Source organism: Ostrinia nubilalis, chromosome 22 (genome assembly GCF_963855985.1).
Source record: "Ostrinia nubilalis chromosome 22, ilOstNubi1.1, whole genome shotgun sequence".
Classification (NCBI taxonomy): domain Eukaryota; kingdom Metazoa; phylum Arthropoda; class Insecta; order Lepidoptera; family Crambidae; genus Ostrinia; species Ostrinia nubilalis.
The window spans coordinates 11,273,015-11,298,302 of record NC_087109.1 but is presented as its reverse complement, the minus strand read 5'-3'; the positions used below and the strand labels follow the sequence as shown (position 1 = coordinate 11,298,302).

The 25,288-nt window shown below is 36.1% G+C and overlaps 1 protein-coding gene across 1 annotated transcript in view; it reads right to left on the bottom strand.

The window, feature by feature from the left end:
• LOC135082962 (vitellogenin receptor Yl) overlaps nt 1-25,288 on the bottom strand; it is a 153,777-nt gene that overhangs the window by 22,889 nt on the left and 105,600 nt on the right. The window contains exons 5-10 of the mRNA XM_063977729.1: nt 15,095-15,202; nt 14,263-14,447; nt 13,101-13,293; nt 12,301-12,463; nt 11,607-11,756; nt 10,605-10,754 (exon numbers count right to left, since the gene is read on the bottom strand). Coding sequence (XP_063833799.1) covers nt 10,605-10,754; nt 11,607-11,756; nt 12,301-12,463; nt 13,101-13,293; nt 14,263-14,447; nt 15,095-15,202 — 949 coding nt within the window. The remainder of the gene's footprint in view (nt 1-10,604; nt 10,755-11,606; nt 11,757-12,300; nt 12,464-13,100; nt 13,294-14,262; nt 14,448-15,094; nt 15,203-25,288) is intronic.

Here is a 25,288-nt window from a genome sequence, read left to right as displayed (position 1 = left end):
AAGACAATCAACGCGTAACACCGTGCCTGAGACGCCCTTATCGCTCCGGAATGCAGCCGCTTCCCGTCGTCGCGCTCACGTTCGCCGTCTACGCAACATTGTAGTGAGTCTGGCCTTTGTTCTTTGTACCTTATCTAATATTCAATTGACTCAATTCTTTGTGTGGCGTTGTGACCAATTTTATCGTGTATTCCTTTTGTAATCATTTACGGTTTAAGAAGTTTAACTTTACATCAATCCAAAATGTCAAAATCAGAGTTCAGAGTACCCAAGGACGTGCTCCCCGTACCGGTAGACGTGGACTTGCCAATGTCGGAGGACGATAGAGCCACAAGCCCAGTAGCGGACGTCCAAAGGGAAAAAAGGGGCAGAAAACCTGCTCCCTCAACTATTGCAATGAATTTAGACCTCAGTATCCTCCTAAAATTCATAAAGCCATACGATGGCAGTAGAGAAACCTTAAACTCTTTTATCATAAACTGCAACAACGCCTACAACTTAGCCACGGAGACCCAAAAACATATAGTCTTTAAATACATATTATGCCAACTTCAAGGGAAAGCGGAAGTCGCGTGCTCCATAAAAGAATTCACCAATTGGGAACAATTGAAGGAATTCTTGAAAACTCAATTCAGTGAGCGTAAACATTATGCGCACCTGCTAATGGACCTCCAGGAGAGTAAGCAGGGCGGTAATGAAAACGTCAGCCAATACGCGCTCCGAGTCGAGACATGCCTGTCCCAACTCCTGACGGAGATATCGTTGTCACAAACTAAAATCAAAGAAATTCCCGGTAGGACAGCCGCAATGGAGGATCTCGCTCTCCACCATTTCTTAATGGGATTACATCCCCGTATCTCCAATATAGTGAGATGTCGCTCACCATCAACCCTCAACGAAGCTGTAAACCTCGCCGTATCCGAAGAAAGGATACAACAAACTCTGTACAAAAAACCTGTTCCCGATCAAAGACCCAACAACAATAACAATAATCGATTTACGAAACCCCGTCAGAATTTCAGCAACCAACAACAAGGTTCTCAATCTCAACCTTCGGGTTCCAACTCCACTGTCGTATGTCGATACTGCAAAGCCCCAGGGCACACTATCGACGTCTGTCGAAAACGAGAATACAATAATAGAATGAGGGGTCAAAGGCCTCCATTCAACACCCCAAATCCTCAGTTCCGTAGGGTCAACTTCAACCAGGACCAACAGGAGGACGACGAGGGTCATGACGAAGTTGACTTCAATCCCTCAGAAAATTTAAACGAGTAGTGGACTCCCGGCGGTGTCCCGCGAGTCCAAAACGCAAACCAACTCTGATTCCAAACGAAAAGACACCCACTGCATCCACTGTATCCACTGCATCCACTGTATCCGCCAAACCAAAGGCGACCGCTGTATCCACTGCATCCACTGTATCCACTGTATCCGCCGAACCAAAGGCGACCGCTGTATCCACTGTATCCGCCAAACCAAAGGCGACCACTGTATCCACTGCATCCACTGTATCCACTGCATCCACTGTATCCACTGCATCCACTGTATCCGCCAAACCAAAGGCGACCACTGTATCCTCTGCATCAAAGTCAACCACCGTATCCACTGTATCCGCTGAATCAAAGTCAACCACTGTATCAAATGCAAAATCCACTACACCCAAGCGCAGGCCTTCCCTGACGACTCCGCTAACTGGAAAAAACACACAAATTTACGAAATATCATTTGATCCCTCAATCAAATCGTTACCACACGTTGTAATCAACACAGCCGCTTCTGAAATGCCACTGTCGCTTTTAATTGACACAGGTTCTTCAATAAGCCTACTCAAAAAGTCGTGTATCAAACCTCAAACTCCGCTGAACGAGGAAAAGCTCAAACTTAAGGGCTTTAACTCTGCTGACGAATCCGTCCCAACGTTGGGCTCACTTAATTTGGCGTTATACTTAAAAGACAAACCCAAAGTTTCCATCAAACACAAATTCCACGTAGTGGGAGACATTGATTTCCCCTACGACGGCATCGTGGGTAACGACCTCCTTAACCAATTTAATGGCAGCATCGATTTCACGCGCGAAGCCCTGAAGCTTGGAAAACATATCCTGAAGTTATTCTTTACGGATCCTTATTACACCGTTCCAGCACGCTCAGAGAAAGTAATAGAGTGTTCAGTTTCTAATCCTGACCTTAAAGAAGGTGTCATTCTAGATCAGCATATATCTCAGAACCTACTAATATCAAACTGCTTAGTAAAAGTCAAGGAAAATGATAAAATTAACATAACAGTCGCCAATACTTCAGAACAGCCAATAAATATCAAAACCAATCTCAATCTTCACCTAGAACCTCTTCATACCTCTGCGTATCCTGTCCATACTAGTAGACAAACGACATCCAAACGAACTGAAGAAGTTATAAATTCACTCAGAGCAAATCACTTGAACCAAGAAGAGAGAGATGCTCTTATAGATCTCTGCTCCCAATACTCAGATATCTTCCACTTGCCAGGCGATCAATTAACTTTCACCACTGCTCTCGACCACAAAATCAAAACTACAGTCGACGAACCAGTTCACACCAAATCCTACAGATTCCCAGAATGCCATAAGCAGGAGGTAGAATCGCAAATCAACCAAATGCTTGACCAAAACATTATCGAGCCCTCTTCATCGCCGTGGAGCTCTCCCATATGGATAGTTCCCAAAAAACTAGATTCCCAAGGAAGACGAAAATGGAGAGTTGTCATCGACTATAGGAAGTTGAACAACATCACTATAGGCGAAACCTATCCCATTCCCCAAATCCATGAAATCCTCGACCAGCTAGGCAAGAGCAAATACTTCAGCACTCTGGATCTTACCTCTGGCTTCCATCAAATTCTCGTATCTCCTGAAGACGCACCCAAAACCGCGTTCTCCGTCCCTCAGGGACATTTCCAATTCAATAGGATGCCATTTGGGCTTAAAAATGCGCCATCTACCTTCCAAAAACTCATGAACAACTGCCTTTCTGGCCTTCAGGGTACACGATGCTTCGTCTACTTAGACGATATCGTCGTGTACTCCCCTGACCTATTTTCCCAAATTGACAACCTCAAAATCGTCTTCGACAGAATCCGTAGTTTCAATTTAAAACTCCAGCCGGACAAGTGTGAGTTCCTCCGGAAGGAAGTGGCTTACCTTGGCCATATCATCAGTGAAAATGGCGTTAAGCCTAACCCCGACAAGACCAACGCTGTAACAGAATTTCCAGTACCCCAATCTCCAAAAGATGTGAAATCTTTCCTGGGTTTAGTTTCCTATTATAGGAGATTCATATCAGATTTCTCAAAACTAGCTAAACCCTTAACTTCCCTCCTTAAAAAGGACACGCCTTTTAATTGGCAAAACGAGCAACAACTTGCATTCGAATCCCTAAAAAACAAACTTGTCTCAGCCCCGATTTTAGCTTATCCAGACTTTACACAGCCCTTCCTTCTGACTTGCGACGCTTCCAACTATGCGATATCCGCAATATTATCCCAAGGTCCCGTGGGACGAGACCGTCCCATTGCATACGCATCTCGCACTCTTAATAAGGCGGAATGCAATTACAGTGTGACTGAAAAGGAATGCCTAGCAATCCTGTTCGGCACCAAAACGTTCCGACCTTACCTCTATGGAACCCGCTTCACAATCATCACAGACCACAAACCCCTTCAATGGCTTTTTAATTGCAAGGACCCCGGGTCTCGCTTAGTCCGGTGGCGCCTAAAACTGGAAGAGTTCGAGTATAATATCCAATATAAAAAAGGCAAGGTAAACGCCAATGCTGACGCATTATCTCGACATCCTGTAAATCCAATAATCCCTACCGACTCTCCACCGCAATTAGAAGCTCCAAATCAACTTGATCCTGTCCAATCCGCTGATAACGGAAATAATGACTTACCTTTTAGTCCGCTCACGCTGGATGACCTAAATATTCAGCTCCCGCATACTTCTGAAAATGATAGTGACAGTATACCTAACATTGACCTATTAGATGATGATCGTGAAATCACATTCCCATCCAGTCCTGAAGAAACTAACCCGACTCAATCCTCTGAACCTGCAATTCCTACTACAACTACTCCTGACCCTAGACCTTCTACAAGTAAAAACATTCCCGCTGAATCCAATCCTGAAATGCAAGAAAACTTACCTCCTCAGCCACTCCTAGATGCTCCCGATCCATCACCTGGAAATCAAGATACCTTACCTCAGCTCCTCCCAACGCCTGACTCTCCCCTGCAAGATCCTGAAACACTTAACCTAAGTCCCAACTTACCTTCAAGTCCAGAACACGTAGCCCTCGGTGATGATTACTCCAAATTCCTGAAAGAAATCAATAATAAGAACAGAAATTATAACACAAAGGTGTTAGAACATAATCAATCCCTCCTGAAATCTCATGCCAAAATCCTACTAGTCCCTACGTCCATCGATTTAGACGAATCGAATGCCTATATCTCCGAAATTCTTGAACAAGCTACAGACCCCAAAGAAATACTGTATTCAGAAAAACAACTATACTCATTCGAGAGAATCCCTGACATTACCAATAAATCAATTTATCTCATCTATCCGAAAGTAAATCACTTTGACGAGTGTACTTACCCAGAAATATTCCAAACATTGAAAACTGTAAGAAATCACTTATTAGAATCAACAGATGACGTAATAGAAATCGCATTACCCGACTTTAAAAATCCATTCCAAAAACATTCTTTTGCTAAAATCTACAACATCATTGTCTACCTTTTCCACGACACTAATATTACAGTAAATATCTACCACAACAATATAATTCATCCAAGCCTTAGTGAAATAAAGAAAATCCTAAGAGAAAATCACGACCTCCCGATTGCTGGCCATTTGGGTTGCAATCGAATGCTAAGCCGAATCCAAGAACGCTATTACTGGAAAGGAATGAAAAGCGACGTAGAATCATATATTAAAAACTGCACTTCCTGTCAGGAAAACAAAGCCCTAAGACGAACTAACAAGGCGCCCATGCAGATAACCACCACTTCTACTAGCCCTTTTCAAAGAATAGCCCTGGACATAGTAGGTCCACTTCCCGAATCAGGTCCCGCAAAACTTAAATATATACTAACAATACAGGATGATCTAACCAAATTCTCAGTAGCTTATCCTTTACGTAGTGTCTCTTCCGAAGAAACAACTGACTGTCTGGTCCACTTCATTTCCCTATTTGGTATCCCAGTTTCAATTCTCACTGACCAAGGCACAAACTTTACCGCTGACCTCTTTAAAAAGACCTGTTCTTTCCTCAAAATAAAACAAATATGGTCCACTCCGTATCATCCACAAACTCAAGGAGCTCTGGAAAGAAGTCATTCGACGCTTAAAGAATATCTGAAGTCTTACGTTAACGAGAACCAAGATGATTGGCCCCGTTACGTTTACACGGCTATCCTAGCTTACAATTCAGCCATTCATAGTACCACGAACTTCACCCCTTACGAACTACTGTTTGGGCACAAGGCCTTTATTCCCGATTCCATTTACAGTCAAGACCTCACTACTTATCCCGACTACGTCCGGATGCTCCAACACCGACTTAAATTATCCTGGGAACGGGCTGTTGAAAACATCGAAAGATCCAAAGAAAGATCCAAAGGTTACTACGATAGTAGGACTCGTCCAGTTAAATACAAAGTGGGAGACTTTGTGTATTTAAAAAATCATGTAAGACTGCGTAAAGCACTTTCACCTATATGGAAAGGTCCATACAAGGTTATTGCTGTTCACAACAACAATACCCTCACTCTTTTAATCAATAGACGTCACGTCAAACATCACTGCGACGAGGTGAAATTAGCTGGCGTCTTTCCCAGTTCTCCTTAGTTAAGTAATATAATAGGTTAGTTATCGTTAGTTATCACTAGACATTAGAACTTACTTTTAATTTGTTTATTTTCAGCGTGTCAGCTACGGCTACGCCAAGTTTCATAACACCGATACCCACAAGTTCGGGCATCTATTTTGATTATATTGGAAAAGCCAAAATCATTAGTGGAAATTTAAGGATACTGATTCCATTAGATATTTCATATATAAGGCCGCATATCGATACCTCTGGGCTCAAAGGTCGTAAAGGACAAAGTACGACTTTTCAGGAGAAGCAAAAAACGATTTTTTATTTTTTTATTCGACAGTAACTTTTTTGTTTTTTGAGCTATTAAAATATGACTTAGGAAGAAAGTGCTTAGAATTCACTGCATTTTCCGAGGAAGTATTGAGAAACTGGACTAAGGCTGTATTTACTGAGATAGATTTCCTTTACGCCCTCAAAATTACAATAAAAAGACCTTTACGCCCCTCAAATATTCGTCCTAGGCAAGTTACTCAGGACGTAAGTCTCTTTTTATTTCACAAAACTACAAAACCAAGGTAATAAATGACAATTTACATAGTTTTATAGGTTTTCATAGGTCGTAACGGAACACCCAGGTAAGGTATTATGCAAGGGTAAATTGATAATTTAGCTTAAATATTTAATGTTTTATGGTATTTGATATGTAACATATCATTTCTTCACACATGTTTAATGAATTATGGTCTTTTAAATAAAATAAAATGATTTTTCGTAGCTTCATAATTTAATGTACACAGTTTTGATATCTTCGAACTAGAAGATACCATTTCCGATATAAGAGCGAATTTAGAAAATAAATATTAATAAAACTTCATAAATGTGTACCTACTATATACGAAAAGTCGAAACCAATTTAATTTAATTTATTTATTTAATCATTATTGTTTCGAAAAACTACAAATGGCGGACTTAATTCCATAGGGCAGTCTGTCAACCAGTTGACCTTATGATAATGCAGATCGGATAGAATTATTAAGGACAAGCGAAAACCAAACTATAAATTATTCTAAATAGATTATACATTATTATTCATACTAGCTTAAAATTATGTCATTTTACTTGATATAAAAGTAGAAAGGTTAGGTAAGTAAGATTACAAGTAGGAAGCTTTCATTCCAGTAAAGTACATCCACTTACTTTACTGTAGGAGTAATAATACCGTTTTCAAAAGCCAATTATTTTTAATATAAAATATAAGTTCGAAAGAAAAGTGCATTCACGGTTTTTAGTAGTCTCAACTGACACTATATTTTCTCATGTTGTGTAAATATTTTTCCTACTAGATAAATATTAGCTGATCCAAATAACTTCAGAAACTATACTTATTTATTATAATTGTTAGTACCTACAGTAAAAGTGGTTTTGACTAGGAAATCATTAAAAACAATTGATAAGTGTAGCATTTGTGTGATTTGTGCATAGAAAATAATGACACCTTAAGGTACTACAGTAAGGTGACTTTTTTTTCTCATAATATTTTAACAAATCTAGCTTTTTCATTTTTCTTTTCATTACTTAATTAAGTTAGGATAGTCATCATAAAAATCATAAAAACATGCTATAACATGTTTTCATTTTCTTAAATCATCTTTAATGATCTTTTACCTGACAAATACGTAGTTTCTTCAAATATGAGAAATAATAAAAAGCAACATTTCTTTACCCGATGTAGGTAGATGTCATAATTTAATATGTATAGACGACGGCACGTCAACGTAACCACTGTGGGTTCTTGAGCAGTTGTAATAGGGGCGAGTTTGGCAACAAAAATGGGTAACCTGATGTGCTGTCGTGTGTACAATCACATAAATACACTCTAAAATAGTTTTATTACATATTTTTGATGATTTTTTTAGTTCTTTCGTTTGTTCCAAACGCACCTACTTAAATACAATAAGAAACGTCTATAAAATTAACCTTCTCAGTTATTATAATATCTTCTCTTTGTAGATTTTCAAAATATTTGTTTAGATAATCTAAGGGCGTAAAGGACAAATTATTTAGACTTTGGTATGAAAATGTTAGGTTGTATAGGACAATAGATATACTTCATGCACATTATACGCCCAAAAAATTGTGTTAACTTGTTCTTTACTACCATGGTAACTGTACTAAAAAATCTAATGGTATTTACATCCCAATTTTCAGGATGATTTCTGTTTAGCTTATCAAAAATGATGGGTCGTAAAGGCACTTTTTTTGAGAATTTCGACAAACTAAATATACAGATCAATAGAGAATTAAATTCTGAGTAAAACTGTATAAATAACTCATTTTCGGTATTTTGTCCTTTACGACCTTTGAGCCCAGAGGTATCGATATACAAAATATTAATCAGGAACTGGATAAGGTCAAATTCATTTGCGAAAAAATAAAACCGCTAGATAATTCCGAGTGCTTTAACATCCTTCAACCTTTTGCAATCCGTTTTAAAGATATAATCAAAGATTATTCTTCAATAACTCATTTAATAGACAGTAGAGTAAAACGTAGCGCATGGATCCCCGGAATAGGCTCCCTTATGAAGCAGATCTTCGGTACTCTGGACGAAGATGATGCTCTCAAATACGATGCGGCTATAAAACATGTACAAAACAACCAAAAGAGATTAGCTTCATTAATGAAAGACCACATATTAGTCACTACATCTGTATTATCCGCTTATAATGAAACATTAAGTAAAATTAAGATCAATGAAGATAATCTCAGTACAGCTATCAACAAGCTCTCAGCCAAACTTATAAATATCTCTGATACTACCAATAATCTATTAATAACTTCTGAAATAAATGAAATTTTCACCAATTTAGAATCATCTTTGCTTACCTTATCGTTTCAGATCGAAGACATAATCAATGCAATCTTATTTAGTAGTGTTAATGTCATTCATCCGTCAGTAATAACTCCGCAACAACTTTATAGAGAGCTTGCCGATAACTACCGACACTTACCCAGTGATTTGGAACTTGCCGTAGACTTAGATATAAATTTGATTCATGTTATTTTAAATCTTAGTAATTTAGTTAGCTATTATGTTAGTAATAAGATAATGTTTGTACTACAAGTGCCCCTAGTAGGTCCACGCCAGTTTTATTTGTATAATAATATACCGTTACCAACTCCTCATAACTTAACAACACCAGACTCATTCAGCGTTGTAATACCTAGCCATAAGTATATCCTTATAACAAAGGACAAACTACACTACAATAACTTGGATTCCCTCGAAAAGTGCAAACATACCAATAAACAAAACTATATCTGTGAATCAGTGAATGTGTTCCCAACCAGTGAAAACCCCAATTGTGAAAGTGAACTATTATCTAAAGTAATAACAAAACTACCTAATCAGTGTCGAACGGAATTCATCCGTGGTAATTTGGACGTTTGGAAACCACTCCGGAATAATAAGTGGATATTTGTTCAATCCACCTTGAGTAAATTGTCAATAGATTGTTCAAACTCCGAAACGTTAGAAACTAATATTATAGGAACCGGAATCATAGAAATTCCAACATCTTGTAAAGCTTATTGTAAAGATACCCAATTGATACCAAAAAATAATGTATTAAATATAACTTTACCTTCATCTAACTTAGACTTTAATTTGATTAATGACAGTTGTTGTAATATCCGTAAATTCAAGGAAATGGCCGATGGTGTACCCAACATCAAGTTAAAAGATCTCGATCTGAATAAAGTAAATTTTGGAAAATACACTAATGATAAAATTTTAACCGAATTAAATAAAGTTATTCAAGAACCACATATCATTAAATACGGGGCACACTATTCGTCGTTTATCCTATTCCTAATCATAATTGTAATAATTGTAATAGTCTATAAGTATAATAATTTTACTAAAATAAAAACAGGCAGCATTCACGATGTCGAACAAATCGAACTCGCGATTACCACTCCTAAAGTAGAATCTGAATCCGAACAGAACCCGGGAACCTCATTCCCCAAAATTCGCAGGAACCTATAGATAAATTTACTTAAACCCATAAACTTAGGAGATTTAACCCCTAAGTTTATTCTTGATGGGGGGAGGTGTTACATCCCTCTGATGTACATAAAACCCCTGATGCCCAGAAAATCCTGCGGCATCAGCATTTTTGCCCGAGTTGGCTCGCCCGCTTCACGGGCTCGCCAGTTCTTCGCTACCACTCGTGCGTGACGGCTGCCTCTTTCAAATCCAATCATTGTATTTTATTTTAGCCAGAATAATTAGCCTTTTTTAAAAAGACTCTATCAAAGCCCGGCCTAACAGTTCGTTAGTTGGCGCCACCTTTAGCCACTAGCGAGAGTAGCGAGTGAGTGATAGGACACTCTACAGTCGCGCAAACTGTTAGGTAAGCGCTATTAACAATCCCTCGTTGAGAAAGACGGTATCTTTTAATGCATAAATGTACATAAAGTATTTTTTTTATTCGGGGCTTATGTTACTAATAACATAAGCGTCAGACTGCAAAAAAAAATTGCCAGACGAAAAATATTATAAATTCAATCCAGCTACTTAGCCCGTGGACCAAGCTAAAAGTGGGGCAAGTCGCTGGAAGACTGCAAAAGATGGAATCCGCACACAATACCTACCTTGACTTCATACCTTACTTAAACCACAGATAATATTATAATACTAGTCTTAAACTAACATTTGAAGTTAAAAACCACCTCACCTCTTGTATTATCATAAGCCATCGCCTGAACTCGTCCGATATCAAAGTGCGTGGTGTGGACCTCGGGGTTTCCCAGGCTGTTGTAGTCCAAGCGCGTGAAAAAAGATCCTCCTCCCACCACTAGGTAAAGGGGGTGGTAGTCTTCTTTAACTGAAAGAAAAAGTACCTAATTAATACTTACTACTTAATTAATAAGCTTTCCAGAAGCTTCACCGAGTGAATTTCGGTGAAAAGGAATTTACGTGCGCGTGGCCACGTTTCATAAACCTGGATAAAAAGTATCAATATTTTTTCCTGGGTCTGAAACTATCTCTAAATCTCAATTTCATATAATTGGTCAGTGGTTTAATATTATTTAATTAGAGACTGACAGAATCATAGACACAGTTAAAAGTACTTTTGCATTTATGATAAGCACTAGTGATACTACACATCATAATAATTATATTATTTGACTAATGCCCGTTTTCACCATCAATCCCTAATTTGTAGGTTACCCCTATGGTAACATAACACATAACAGGCATTTTGGCTTCATAGGAGTCACTTAAAGGTTAGGGATTGATGGTGAAAACGGGCATTAGGCTGGGTTGCACAGTGAAAATGGAACTATTTTACTTTAACTGTGACAAACGTCAAAAATCTGTCAAACTCCATACTAAAAACAACGGTTATCGTTAAAGTTACGGTCAAAGATAGGTGGTGCAACCAACTCAGCCTAAGGCATAGAGTTAGTGAAGTTAGGGCTTGTAGAGTTAGTGTTCCGTAGAGTTAGAAGCTTGGCACTATAAGTGCCAAGCGCGAGCGATAAGGATGGGTAGCTTGGGGTCATTGGACAAAATTCTACGTGCTCAGCGGACCTTACAGGGATATACTTTTTGACAGTGCGAGCTTTATGTTCTCCTCTGGACAACATTTACAAGAAAATGTTTTTCGTGGGATTGATTATAGAGGCTTAATAAAACGATTAACCCTCTTTATTACATGGGCATCTATACTAACGTTCGCAATTGTTCCCATGGAGCACCATGCCGGTGGGGCAAGCGCAGGTCACGGTGGTGTTGGTGACTCTAAGACACAGGTGGGAGCAGGTCGCGTTGGCGCATGGGTTGTGTATATTCGCGTACAGCACTGGGTGGTATATATGCATATCTGGAAAAACAAAATCTTTATTAGCATGCAGGCAGCAATCAAGAGGTCATTCTGAGGGCCTAGTGTGAGTTTACATAAAAAATGTATGAACATTTTAGTTCTTGAGAGTTTCCGCTAGGAGCACTGTACAATCCGTTATACATTTTAATGACATTTTTTTACGCGATCACTAGTTTGATGAAAACTCACACTCAGCCCTCTGGAATCATTGGAGGAGGCCTGTATTCAGCAGTGGACATATAAAATCAAAATCAACTTTATTTGTTTTTTGTAAGCATGCTCCCAAAGAGCGAATTTTCAAGTCCCTCTGTCTCTGCTTCGGGACAGTAAAGGCCAGTGTTGCGAAGAAACTCAGTCACTATTGGCTGAAATGATGATGCATAAACACAGATACTTAAGGCTCCCCACTCAATGAACCGACGATCTGGTGAAGATCGCGGGAAGCACATAGACCGGTCGATATGGAAACTTTGGAAGAGGCCTTTGTCCAGCAGTCATTTGGCTGAAAAGAACAAACAAAACCACAATAAGTGACTAGTCGTACCATAGATCGGAGTGTCCAGAGTGATGAGCATGGACCTCTTGGAGGTGGGGCCGTGCAGCTTGTCTATGGTCTGGATGCTGTTGGACGTCCAGTCGCTCCAGAAGATGGTATTCTCGAACACCGCGATGGCGTACGGATGGTGGAATGGCTCCTCGAAGAGTGACTGAGGAACATAAATAAAATATAAAAAAATATCCTTGGACATTTTACACTGCGCCTACTCTAGTCCCAAACAAAGCTTGTACTATGGGTACTAGACAACGGATATAAACACATACTTAAATACTCTTTTTTTGTAAAAACATACATATTAAACATAGAAAACACATACCGTTATTGTTACATGATTAGCCAGATGAAAAAACATACTGTGAAAGTTGGGATTTTGAATTTTAGGTAAAAACGATTAGGCGCTAGTTTAGTTTTCAACCGACTTCGAAAAAGAAAAACGTTTTATGTTTCTTAGCAAATAATTCTATGAAACTATGGCAGCTGCGACACAGCTTAGTGCAGAAGCAGCTAAAAATGTTTATTGTCTGTACTACTTTTTTTGGAAATAAAGCTTGGAAAAACAAAAATTTTTTCAGTATCTTGTATAGATTTTAAAATGTAATGTCTGTAATGGAAGCTGGAAACATTGAATTTTCGAAGTTTGTTCAGTTCATTCTGTAACCTATTATTGATACCATTTGATAGAGCTCGTGAAGCGCTTTCAGGATTTTCATTATCCAGTTTTTTGATATTTTGTTAGTTTAGAAATAATCGAGTGAGACCTTTTCGTTTCGTTCCTGTATACTCACGTAACCCTGCCTGCTGTCCAGTTTGAACACCTTGATCGTCTTGTCCACGTAGTACAGCCGTCCGTTAGGGACGTCCAGCGCTAATCCTGTGGCGAAGGTGTGTAAGCTGTCGATCAGGACCTCGGGCTGGGAGCCGTCCATGCGAGCCATCATGATGAGAGGTCTGTGGTGCCAGTCTGCCCAGTACATGGTCCTAAAAAGTTTACACCATAAACTTCGGACACCAAGCAACTGCACTCAGGAGGATTTGATGAGTGCTACTGACAACGCCACTCTTGTGGCGGAGTTTTGGGCTGACACTGTGTAGGTTTGTTGTCGACACGAAAAGAAGAAGAAGAAGACACCATAAACCAATGATTCTAGGACATAGCTTCTTTAGAAAAAAAAAACAGAAACTACAATTTGCTGTAAAATTAAATTTTTATTAGCTAGCTTTGAAATTAATAAATTTTATAATCAGTTGCGCTCGCTTAAGAGTGACGTCTTGTTTTTGCTGTACAAAACGATGGGAGAGTCGCGTTTTGAAAGCTTATAAAAACGGACATACTCACATCCTAGACATAGAAAAACACTTCAATTGAGAATTGACTTCCTAGGAGGTCTTTCTAGCTAATAGACTTGGCGTCGTCACTCTGACTGATGTTGACTCGGCGTCGCGTCGCTATGGCGTTACTAGAGCGTCGCTTAGGTGCTACCCCTGGCTAATAAAGCCCAATCAGTCTAGGTATATGGGGTAAAGTTATGTCGGCAGACAAAATATATTTCTAGCAGTCTTTTTCATAACATGGGCTGAAATATTAAGAATACATAGCTCAGGCGTCTCTACACTAAGGAGTTGCCCAGGCGTAGCTAGGGAGTTACCCTAGCGTTCCTTACGTTACGTTATGAACTGATACTATTGTATAAACTGATTTGATTTGATTTCCTTAATGTTTTTAAAGTTTCGGCCAAACCAACGTGATCACACGCGATCAGCCGGCGTGCAGCGATGGCGTTCAATGCATTTAATTCTGGTCGCCATCGCTGCACGCCGGCTGATCGCGTGTGATAGCGTTGGTTTGGCCGAACCTTAAACTGATGCTTAAAACAGAACAAACGCTACAATGCTAAATTAAAAGCATTGTAGCGTTCTGTTCTGATGATGTGCAATGTGTTCTCTTACCCGTTCTTAACATCAAGGGTGACGAATCTGGGCTGTTTCGCGTTAGTGTGCAAGTTAGTGCACATGGAGCCGTCAGTGCGACAGACGGAGATGGCTCCCCTTTCCACGTCACTGAAGTACAAGTGTCCCCCCAGCCAGTCTATGGCGATGTCGCCCGGGTCTTCCAGGCCAATGCTCACTAGCACCTGGAAATAAGATTCAAATAAATACGAAGTATTTAGTTAGGTAGATATTACCTAGATAACGCTCAAAACCTGTGGACTATAAATGTTGGCTAATTCAATTAGTTTACACGAATAAAGATAATTTTAATAAATCCGAGACAGCGATGATTTCAAACACTTAGAGCGCTTGTAGACGTCCGTTTTTTCACCGGACGACGGACCGTCAAAAAACGGATATCCTTTGTTTGCTGTCAATTTCCTCGCCGGACCTATGTCCGATGCATGTGCACACGTTCATTATAAACCATACGCCACCGCTTAATCCGGCAAAAAACACGGTCCGTTATCCGGTGAAAAAAACGGACGTCTACAAGCGCTCTTACCCCTTTTTACTAATAAAACTTGTTGAACAGTGTGACGTTTAGCATGGAAATAGCATTGGGTTTTAAAAACGGTGTTCAACAAGTGTATTACCTTTTTAGGGTTCCGTAGTCCTGACAAGGAACCTATAAGGGTTCCTATATGTCTGTCTGTCTGTCCGAGGTTTTGCTTGGAAACTATTATTAGTAAGGGGATTCTAATAAGTTTTTGAATGTTGTTTAACAATGGCGGTTTAACATTGTATGATATCTACCCGTAGTTATACAGATATAGTTAAGTACGCTTACTTGCTTGGTTTTCGCGAAGTCGTCCAGCTGCGCCCGCATGATAGCTTGGTGTCCCTGCTCCGTCTGCACCCAGTACACATATGTACCGTCGTAAGATACACCGTGAGCCTGCCACAAAAATATATTGGTTTTAAAACGTATCAAATCTTATTTATTAGTATAGGACATTTTTCAGGGCACCTATACACGTTTAAAAATGGTTTGAATACGTTTGAATGGCGCTGAAAAGAAGTGAAAGAAATTCAGTCACATTTCATTTAGACAATATTCCTGAAATTCACTCTGATATTCGAAATAGCTTTGCTCCGGCTGAAAACATGCTGAAAACTCATCTTACGAGTACTAGGACTTTGTTAATGACTCTGCATATTTTTCAAAACAAATAACGATGAAGCTATGTAAAATCAGAGGTACCTATTTGATTAATTTAGGTAATGATTCCAATAAACATTGTTTCGTTATCTTTAATTTAGTTTCATACAGGGTTGTGAAATTAGGGTTCATTAACTAATTAAGGTACTAAAATAGGTAACACTTAGTCACCTTAGAACACGTCACTCAGTAGGTAAGTAATTACCTAATTATCACTTATAGTCCATTAATACCCTAATTATCGTATAAGCTAAACAATTCTCTTATCGAGCTTTTTAGCTAATTATCATGATTAAGTGGAAGTTTTTAAGTGTTCATTTTAAATCCTTTCACTGAACACCTTCCTACCTAGGAATCGGGTAATTAATTTTTTAACCGTGATTTCTCTGCTTAATGAGTATATTCTATTGTTACTAATTATTTTAGAACTGCGCGATAGAGCGATTGAAAGTAATCGATTGGTATAATAAATAAGTGTACCTACTTCTTTAAGTATTAGTTACAAATTATAATTTAGCATCTGTAATTTATTGGTAGTAGGTAATCATTTTAAATTAACGCGCTAACTACGTATAGTAGTAGACTAGGTAGGTATACTAAGTATCTTACTAATCCTACTAATATTATAAATGCGAAAGTTTGGGTGTCTGGATGGATGTTTGTTACTCTTTCACGCCAAAACTGCTCAATCATTAGAGTATTTTCTTTATGACCCAGAATAACATATTATACGCTATAAATTATGACGATAATATGTGACAAACTAAATTTCATAATAATATAATGTAGTACTTAGCTAGCTGCCGACAGAAAATCGGTGTCATAACAATAAATAAGCCTGTGTGTCTGTTAGTGGTATTAATCTTTCTTTTAAAATCTTAATATTGTTTTATATGTATCGTATAACACGTGCATAGTAAAACACTGACAAATTCAACAAAAAGGTCATTACAATATTCACAGAACTGCATGCTATAAACTTTTACCAAACCTTTTAACAATAAAAGGAGGCCTATTGTTTGTAACAAATGAGTTGAATAGATAAAGATAATGGATAATGGTTTCAAAGAGTTAAGATTTGGGCGCGTGGTGTGGCGTGGTGTTATCAATACAATAGATTTTTACTAATGACCTGGCTGCCAGATAGGGGCGCTAAGTAGAGATTAAGATTTCAGGTAGGGGTAAGTAGGTACTAGTTATGGGAAGTGATTCTAGATCTTTCTAGATACTAAGCAGATAACTAAACCCTAATTTAATTTACAATCTATTAAAAAATTTATTAAATTACTTTCCATCTACATCAATCAATGGGTAACTTATGAATTAAATGTCTTTGTAGATATCATAAATGAAAGTCGTAAATGAAAAATATAAGTTTGTTTCAAGCCTTCTAACTACATTTTTAGGTTTTATTTTATTTTATTTATTATACTAGGTTTAAGTTTGAGTACCTACACCTACATCCATAATTAATTAAATTTTGATTGAGGCACTTGAAAAGGCTAAAGAAATATACTATCCTTCAGTTATTAAAACTTTTAACGTTAAGAGTCGCATCTCAAACTCGTGGGTTCGATTCCCACCTTTACGCATCCTTTCCTCATGAACGCGTAGAGGTTCTAATTAAATTGAAATTCGTATCAAACACGCAGGTCTATAGTAGGTACCTGTAAGCTGTAACAAAATCAAAGGTTTGTTCGGAACCCTTGATGCGCGAGTCCTACTCGCACTTGGCCAGTTTTTTTATTTCTCACATTTCAGTATTGAGGATGCCAAGATGGGATCATCGAATCAATCAGTGCTTATAATTTAACAAAAATTTCAAAAGATAGCTAAGATAATATAGACGTTCTAGAGATCTCATGACAATATCATTGGTAATGTTTGAGTTGGTTATAAAAAAAAAAATACTATGGGCGGGTGACATTCGACGATATTAAAGACACTTGTAACTTTTTTTGTTTCCAGTCCGATTTCAATACTAGTTTTTCAGAAATCCTATGATTGATCTAAAGATATTTATAATACATAATTTATTAACTTTTAAAATCGATGCATCCCTGTACCTATCCCTTATGTGCAGAAGAATGAACGCTCAAAAATCGAATTAATACTAATGTATTAATATTCTAAATCAACATGTCTTCCTATTTAGGATTTTTTAAATGGTCCCCGCGAACTATAAAGAAACCAAACTAGTCCCTGGTCCAGAAAATGTTGATAACCACTGACCTAGCACAACTTTCACATCGTTATCAGTGAAAATGTATTGTTCACAAAATACCACGCGCTATAATCCTAATCTCTCCAAAACCATTATCTTGCGAGCTTTTTACCCCTCTCTTTCACACAACAGCATTTTTAAGCTTTGCAAAATATTTGCCATCTCTTTCATTGTTTACATGCAGTTCTGTGAATGTTAACGACTTTATTGTTTAACCCTATCGGTGTTAGTTATTCACGTGTTATTAAATAACACCACTGCAGTAGGTTAAGGGCTGATTTTTCAATCGTCGGATAACTTTTAACTGAAGAATAAGTTTGGCACATTGACAGTTTCAGTATGGGAAATATGTCAAAATGACAAGTTTATTCTTCAGTTAAAAGATATCTGACGATTGAAAAATAATCAGTAAAAGGAATATCTAAAAGGAGAATAATGTTTTTGATGGATGACAGGTCCGAGTATGTTTTCCCTGCATGGTTTGATGCAGGTATATGCGGTTTCATTATAGAAGAATTTAATTAAATAATAAATATCCTTGGACAATTTACACTGCGCCGGTAGCCCCAACCTAAGCAAAGCTTGTGCTGTGGGTACTAGACAACGGATATAAACAAACATACTTAAATACATTTTTTGTAAATAAATATTACATATCATACATAGAAGACACCCTATAGAAAACATATTTTGTTTATTTATAAATGATACAATTATCTACTAAAATACTATATCTAATGATTATACAATATGAGCGATTTGCTACAACAATGTAGGCTTTTGCGTAAAGGATTAAGTACCTAATGGTGTAAAAACGTATTTTATATGTAGAGTTACATAATAAGTATTATAAGTAGTCCTCAGAAATGTAAATTATGAAACGTGATGAAACCATAATGTATTCAAGTTTCTGAAGTTTATTCGTTTCGAAATAACTACAATAAATTATAGATAATTATTTGGCCGTTACATATTTCTTTAAGTATCTATTCATAGATTTCCATATTTTTAATAACAATATTTTATTATATCCGAAAATTTATTATTGTTTTAAAAGTGATGCCTACAGCTGAATTTAAATATTTTTGAGTATTTATTTATGTATTACAATCACGAGTTATATAATTATAGTTTTTTATTGAGGTACAGAAATAGGGTAAATACAGTGTGAATCACGTTAAAGTGTACATATGAAAATATATGAAACTAGACCTATTTTTATCGACAAAAAAGAGGTCAAAAAATTTTTGAGATTTTTTTTTTAATTTTTTACAGAATTTTTTTTCTTCCAATTACTTATTGTAAAGAAAACGTAATAACTTTTAAGCTAAGTGGTATATCCTGATAAAATAAAAACAGTAATAATGCTAAATAACAGCCAGTACTAAAAAAAATACATAAAATACACAAAAAATGCTAAAAAATAATAAAAAATGATACTTTTTGAAAAAAATCTGCTTTTAAATTCGTGTTTTTTTGTTTATTTGATAAATTTCTCCAAAAAATGCCCCTATAACCGGTGCTTTTTATTACTTTGTATTATTCTCTATCGTATTACCTTTGTAAAACCAAAAATCGCATGTCTCTATCCCTCTCACAACGTTTGCAATGATCGTTTGAACTAAGCCTCTCCGGGCGCGCCATTCAAAGCCTCGTTAACAACGAAACTGTAAATGGCTCTAGATTTGTAATTTTGATAAAGACAAGTTAGATTTCAAATAAAAACAAAAGATTTCGAAGTAAAATAAGCATTTTAGTTAAAATTAAAATTGTCTCTACCTGTAGCGGAGAATAATGTTGTGGCAGGCCTTTGTTCAAACGATCATAGCAAATGTTGTGATAGGGATAGAGACATGCGATTTTTGGTTTTACAAAGATAATATGATAGAAAATAATACAAAGTAATAAAAACCACCTGTTATAGGGGCATTTTTTTGAGAAATTTATCAAATAACCAAAAAAATACGAATTTTTAAGCAATTTTTTTCAAAAAGTATCATTTTTTATTATTTCATTGGCATTTTTTGTGTATTTTATGTATTTTTTTATTATCGCCTGTTATTTAGCATTATTACTGTTTTTATTTTATCAGGATATACCGCTTAGTTTAAAAGTTATTACGTTTTCTTTACAATAGGTAATTGGAAGAAAAAAAAATCTATAAAAAATTTAAAAAAAAACTCAAAAAAATTGTGACCTCTTTTTTGTCGATAAAAATAGATCTGGTTTCATTTATTTTCATATGTACACTTTAACGTGACTCACACTGTATTTAGTCATATGAAAATATACATTTATGAATATTAAACGAACGTTCTGCTTTGCTAGATCGACCGATGACCTAACATGGATATTGCTGAAATAACTGAAATAATTCAGATTTTAAAAAAAGGATAATCGTTTTTATTTAGGAATGAATTTAAAACATTTTGAGAAATCATGTCTAACTTTAGTCAGACCACAGAATATGGACTAGCCTACTTATTAGTTAGAAATCGTATTTCACGGTTTAGAAATATTTTTAAACCATTTTGCATTTTTTCACATTATCATTATAATATTCTACTTAGTATTAATATTTTATATCAACCGCTAAAAATGTTCAAAATACCACAAACAAACTTAATCCTTTACTTTTCAGTTATTCAAAAAATACAACGTGCGCATGGGTGAAAAGAAGTATTCATTTAAAATAAACTGAATATTCTTGGACGTAGAGTTCATAATCACCTACAAGCCTAAGCGAGCGGTGAGCCACGTGACCGCGCCGCCATCTTTGCGCGGGCGCCGCGCGCGCGTATAAATAGCCCCGCAGCGCTGCAGAGAGTCAGTATGCGATCAGCGCTCTTACGGGTCAGACGTCTCTATTTGTAGAGTTGTTCAACCAGTAGAAGTAGTAATCTTACTATTACAATTCGTGGAGTGGTTTCGACGTAATTGTGCTAGTCAGTGTGCATAAATCTTCCGTGGGTGTTGGACGTTACGTGGTCAATAATTCGTTGATATTATTTCAACGAATTTGTGATATCGTAAGTGTGTGAAAATTTTCCGTGTGTTTTCGACGTTACGTAGTCCTGTGAAGATGTTGTCCGTTAATTTCAAAGTTACCTTTGTGGTGTTGAGTCTCATTTCGTGGTATTTGTCTATCAAACTCATTTGCTACGTCTCAGTGTTGAGCTGCCCCCGCTCTTAATCTGGTGGTAGAGTCACGGCTACCCTTCTCTTAGTTTGCCTTTAAATCAGTGTGTTTTCGGCAGTCGCCGCAGTATCACGCGGCTCAAGTATTTTCCATCTATAAAAGTTCCTCAATTCAGTGAAGTGTAAGTGGTGCTGGAAATTTGGACATTGGAGTATTTCTGGTGAGTAGCTACTGTGTGTTTTTATTTGTTCTTCCTTTGTAAAATACTGCGATTAAAATTCAGTTTAAGAGCCTTTGCTCTCGCGAGTCTAGGACTTCTTTAAATTAATTTTAAACGGCTTTCTTAATTTTTTTGTTTTAAAATAATATTACTACGTATTTTTAGTTCTAAAATTCATCTCTCTCTTAGAGCCTTTGCTCTCGCGGGTCAAGGACCTCTCTAAATTCATTTAAACGGAATTCGTTACTTTTTTGGTTTAAAATTACGAAAATTACGGCGGTTGTATTAAAATCCCTCTGTATGTTTGGAGCCTTAGCTCTTACGGATCTAAAAACTCTTTAAAATTCTTTTTGGTTTATTAATGAAATTGCTGAATTCCTTAACTTTTTGGTTTATTAATGAAATTGCTGAGTATTTTTTAATATTAAAATTCGTCTCTATTCGAAGAGCCTTTGCTCTTGCTGGAATCTACATACGGCATCCTTTTTTGGTTTGAAACGTTTGGTTTTCCTTTTATACGGCAGTTTTCAAACGGCTTAATATCCATTTTTAACATACTTTATTTCTTTAATACATACTTTAGTTAAGTTTAATGCGTGCGCTTGAGTTTTTAATTCAATCGGTTTCAACTACAACATAACGGACTTTTCTAAGTATTCCATAAATCACTTTTAATTTTAACCTTATCTCGTGGTATTATTTTTAACGGGTTTGTCCCATCCGTTATTGTCTTTACGTTCTACACACAGCGTTAACTTCAGTCAGTGATCGTATCGTGAAGAGTTAAGACGTATCCGAGCCGTGGTCTTGTAGATACATTTTGTCTTAATTTCTTTTAATTTCGTAAGCTGGCGTTGTTTTACTGTTAAGTGCTTTTTAGTGTTTTAAGAACTTTTAATATTATCGACTAAATATTTCAATACTTATTTTATTAATGAACAATTTGTGGCGTTTTTAACAGCATTCTCATGAAATAAGAGTGTCAACTGAAATAACGTGTCTTAGCATAGTAAAGTGTTCATGATAATCGGTCCAAGTATGAATACAATGTTATATACGTTTCTTTACGTATTAGCTACTTTCCTTATGATTATTCTTGAAATTATAGATAGAGAATTTTTCGCTTTAATTCATTTTCTTTGTTCAATTTAATTTGTATCTTACGTGTACTAACTTTACTTTTTCTTAATTTTTTTACGATAGTTACAATTATTTGCATTATTATTTTAACTTTCACGGTTTTTGTGGCGAATTTCTTTGAGTTTTATTTTATTCTGCATCAATATTAATTTATGCTTCGTTTCTTTCAAAACATGAGATTTTTTATTTTTTTATGTTTATTACAGAAATGGCATTTTTGTCCATTGAAATCTTAGTTTTCATTCCTTCATTATTCATTTTTTCGTCAATTATTTTTGCTTCGTTTTTCCGAGCATGATTTTTTAATTTCTAACGTTTGTTGCGGAAATGGAATTTTTGTCCATTGAAAACTTACAATTTATTAATTTCTTCGTTGCTTATTTTTGTGTATGATTTTTCTTCCTCGTCCCTTTCGATATTTTAATGGTTTTATTTCAAGATGAATCATCATTTGGATCTTCTCATGAATTTCATCACTTATTGGCAGACCATCACTTTTTTCTAGCGAGTGTAAAATGGTAAGAACTTTTTTTCTTGAATCATGTAAGTACACTCTTTGATACAATAATCTCTACAATAATCTTAATTTTAAATTATAAACTGTGAAAACTTCTTCTAATTAGTTCAGTGGTTTTGTTTCAGGATCAGTTTCAACTTTGGGAGACTGATTACCACCAGCCTTTACTCTCATCATCATCATTCCCATCATCATCATTAGCATCATCACCCGGCGTCTAACAAAAAAAGATAAGTAGTGAAACCAATCATAGCAATTTTAAAAATGTCATTATTTTGTATCCTTTTTTTTAGTTTATTTGTTGAATGTTGATTCCAAAATGTGTTACTAATTTATTTAGTGGTTTTGTTTCAGGATAAGTTTGATTTTGGAGAGCATTATGTTTTACAATTGCAATTCTCCAAGACTCCAAGGTACCAAGAAGGCTTTCTTGATACCAGTATTTCAACCCATACTATTTCGTCTTCTATGCATCATTTTCATCCTTGAGTTGACTTCTGAGTGACAGATAAGTAATAGATTTGATTTCCTTAAAATTTAATCATTTCAACATTTTATTCTTTCTACAATCTTTTTCAAAATGTTTTATTAAAGAATTTTAGTGGTTTTGTTTCAGAATGAAGACAAAATTGAGCTTGTGATCAACGCTTCTACAAAACACACTTTGGTCTTCATCGCTACCGACTACAAGATAAGTAAAACATTTTCAACTGATTCGTACTTATGATTCACTTATAAATATTTCAATGTGCTTTTTAACTTTAAAATGATTTATTAACTAGTTTCTAGTGGTTTTGTTTCAGATTAAGCTACGTTATTCCGCGTCGACATGATTCAACTACCTAAATTTTTCTATTATAACCTTTTATAAATCTTCATGGTGAGTAAATTTTGATACTAAGCGTTTTACATTAATGTAACTTGTCTTTTTTATATTCATCTTTTTTATCATAATAACTTTATTATTTAAAAAGTAAAACAAAATAAAAAGTAAAAAAAAAAATAAGAAAAATAAAAATAATAAAAATACAGTAAATCAAAGTAAAAAGTAAATTTTTATTTTGATTTTGTATTTTTTTATGAATGATGTTCTAATTTCTTTAGTGGTTTTGTTTCAGGATAAGATCATTGACAGTGGCCATCTGTATTAATGACAGTGGCCAGCATTATCATCGGCATCAGCATCATCTTCGCCATTAGCATCATCATCGTCATCATTACCATCATCATCGTCATCATCGTCATCGTCATCAGCATCATTAGCACCAGCATCAGCATCATCATCATCGTCATCATCATCATCATCATCAACATCATACCATCATTACTATCATCGTCATCATCTTAATTTTCATGGTGAGTAAATTTTGCTTGAAAGCGTTTACTTATTTTATTATAACTTGTCTTTATTAATATTTTTAACAACTTTGATTATGAATCTTTTATAACGATCTTAGTGGTTTTGTTTCAGGATGAACTTAACTCCATTTTGCGGTAAAACCACCTTAAAATCCACCTTCAATCTACATGTCGGTAAGTACAATTCCATTTTCATCTTTTTTTTATCATTATAACTTTATTATTTAAAAAGTAAAACAAAATAAAAAGTTAAAAAATAATAATAAAAATAATAAAAAAAGTAAATTTTTACTTTGATTTTGTATTTTTTTATGAACGATGTTCTAATTTCTTTAGTGGTTTTGTTTCAGGATAAGATCATTGACAGTGGCCATCTGGATTAATAACATCATCATCATCGCCATCAGCATCATCATCGCCATCAGCATCATCATCGCCTTCAGCATCATCAGCATCATCAGCATCATCGTCATCATTACCATCATCATCATCATCATCAGCATCGTCATCATCGTCATCAGCATCAGCATCATCCAGCATCATTAGCACCAGCATCAGCATCATCATCATCATCAACATTATCATCATCATCGTCATCATCATCGTCCTTACCATCATTACTATCATCGTCATCATCATAAAATCTTCATGGTGAGTAAATTTTGCTTCAAAGCGTTAACTTATTTTATTATAACTTGTATTTTTTTTAAATATTTTTATCAACTTTGATTATAAATGTATTTTCTAATGATCGTAGTGGTTTTGTGTCAGATCAACTTAACTCCATTTCGCGGTTAAATTTCCTTATAATCCACCTTCAATCTACATGTCGGTAAGTACAATTCCATTTTCATCTTTTTTACTTTGATTTGTATTTTTATGAACAATGTTCTAATTTCTTTGGTGGTTTTGTTACAGGATTAGATCATTGACAGTGGCCATTTGGATTAATAACATCATCAATGTCATCAGCAGCATCATCGTCTTCAGCATCAACATCGTCGGCATCAGTATCATCATCGTCATCAGCATCATCATCGTCATTGGCATCATCATCAGCATCGTCATCAACATCATCATCGGCGTCATCATCGCCATCATCATCATCATCGTCATCAGCATCATTATCATCATCATCAGCATCATCATCATCATCGTCAGCATCATCATCGTCATTGGCATCATCATCAGCATCGTCATCAACATCATCATCGGCGTCATCA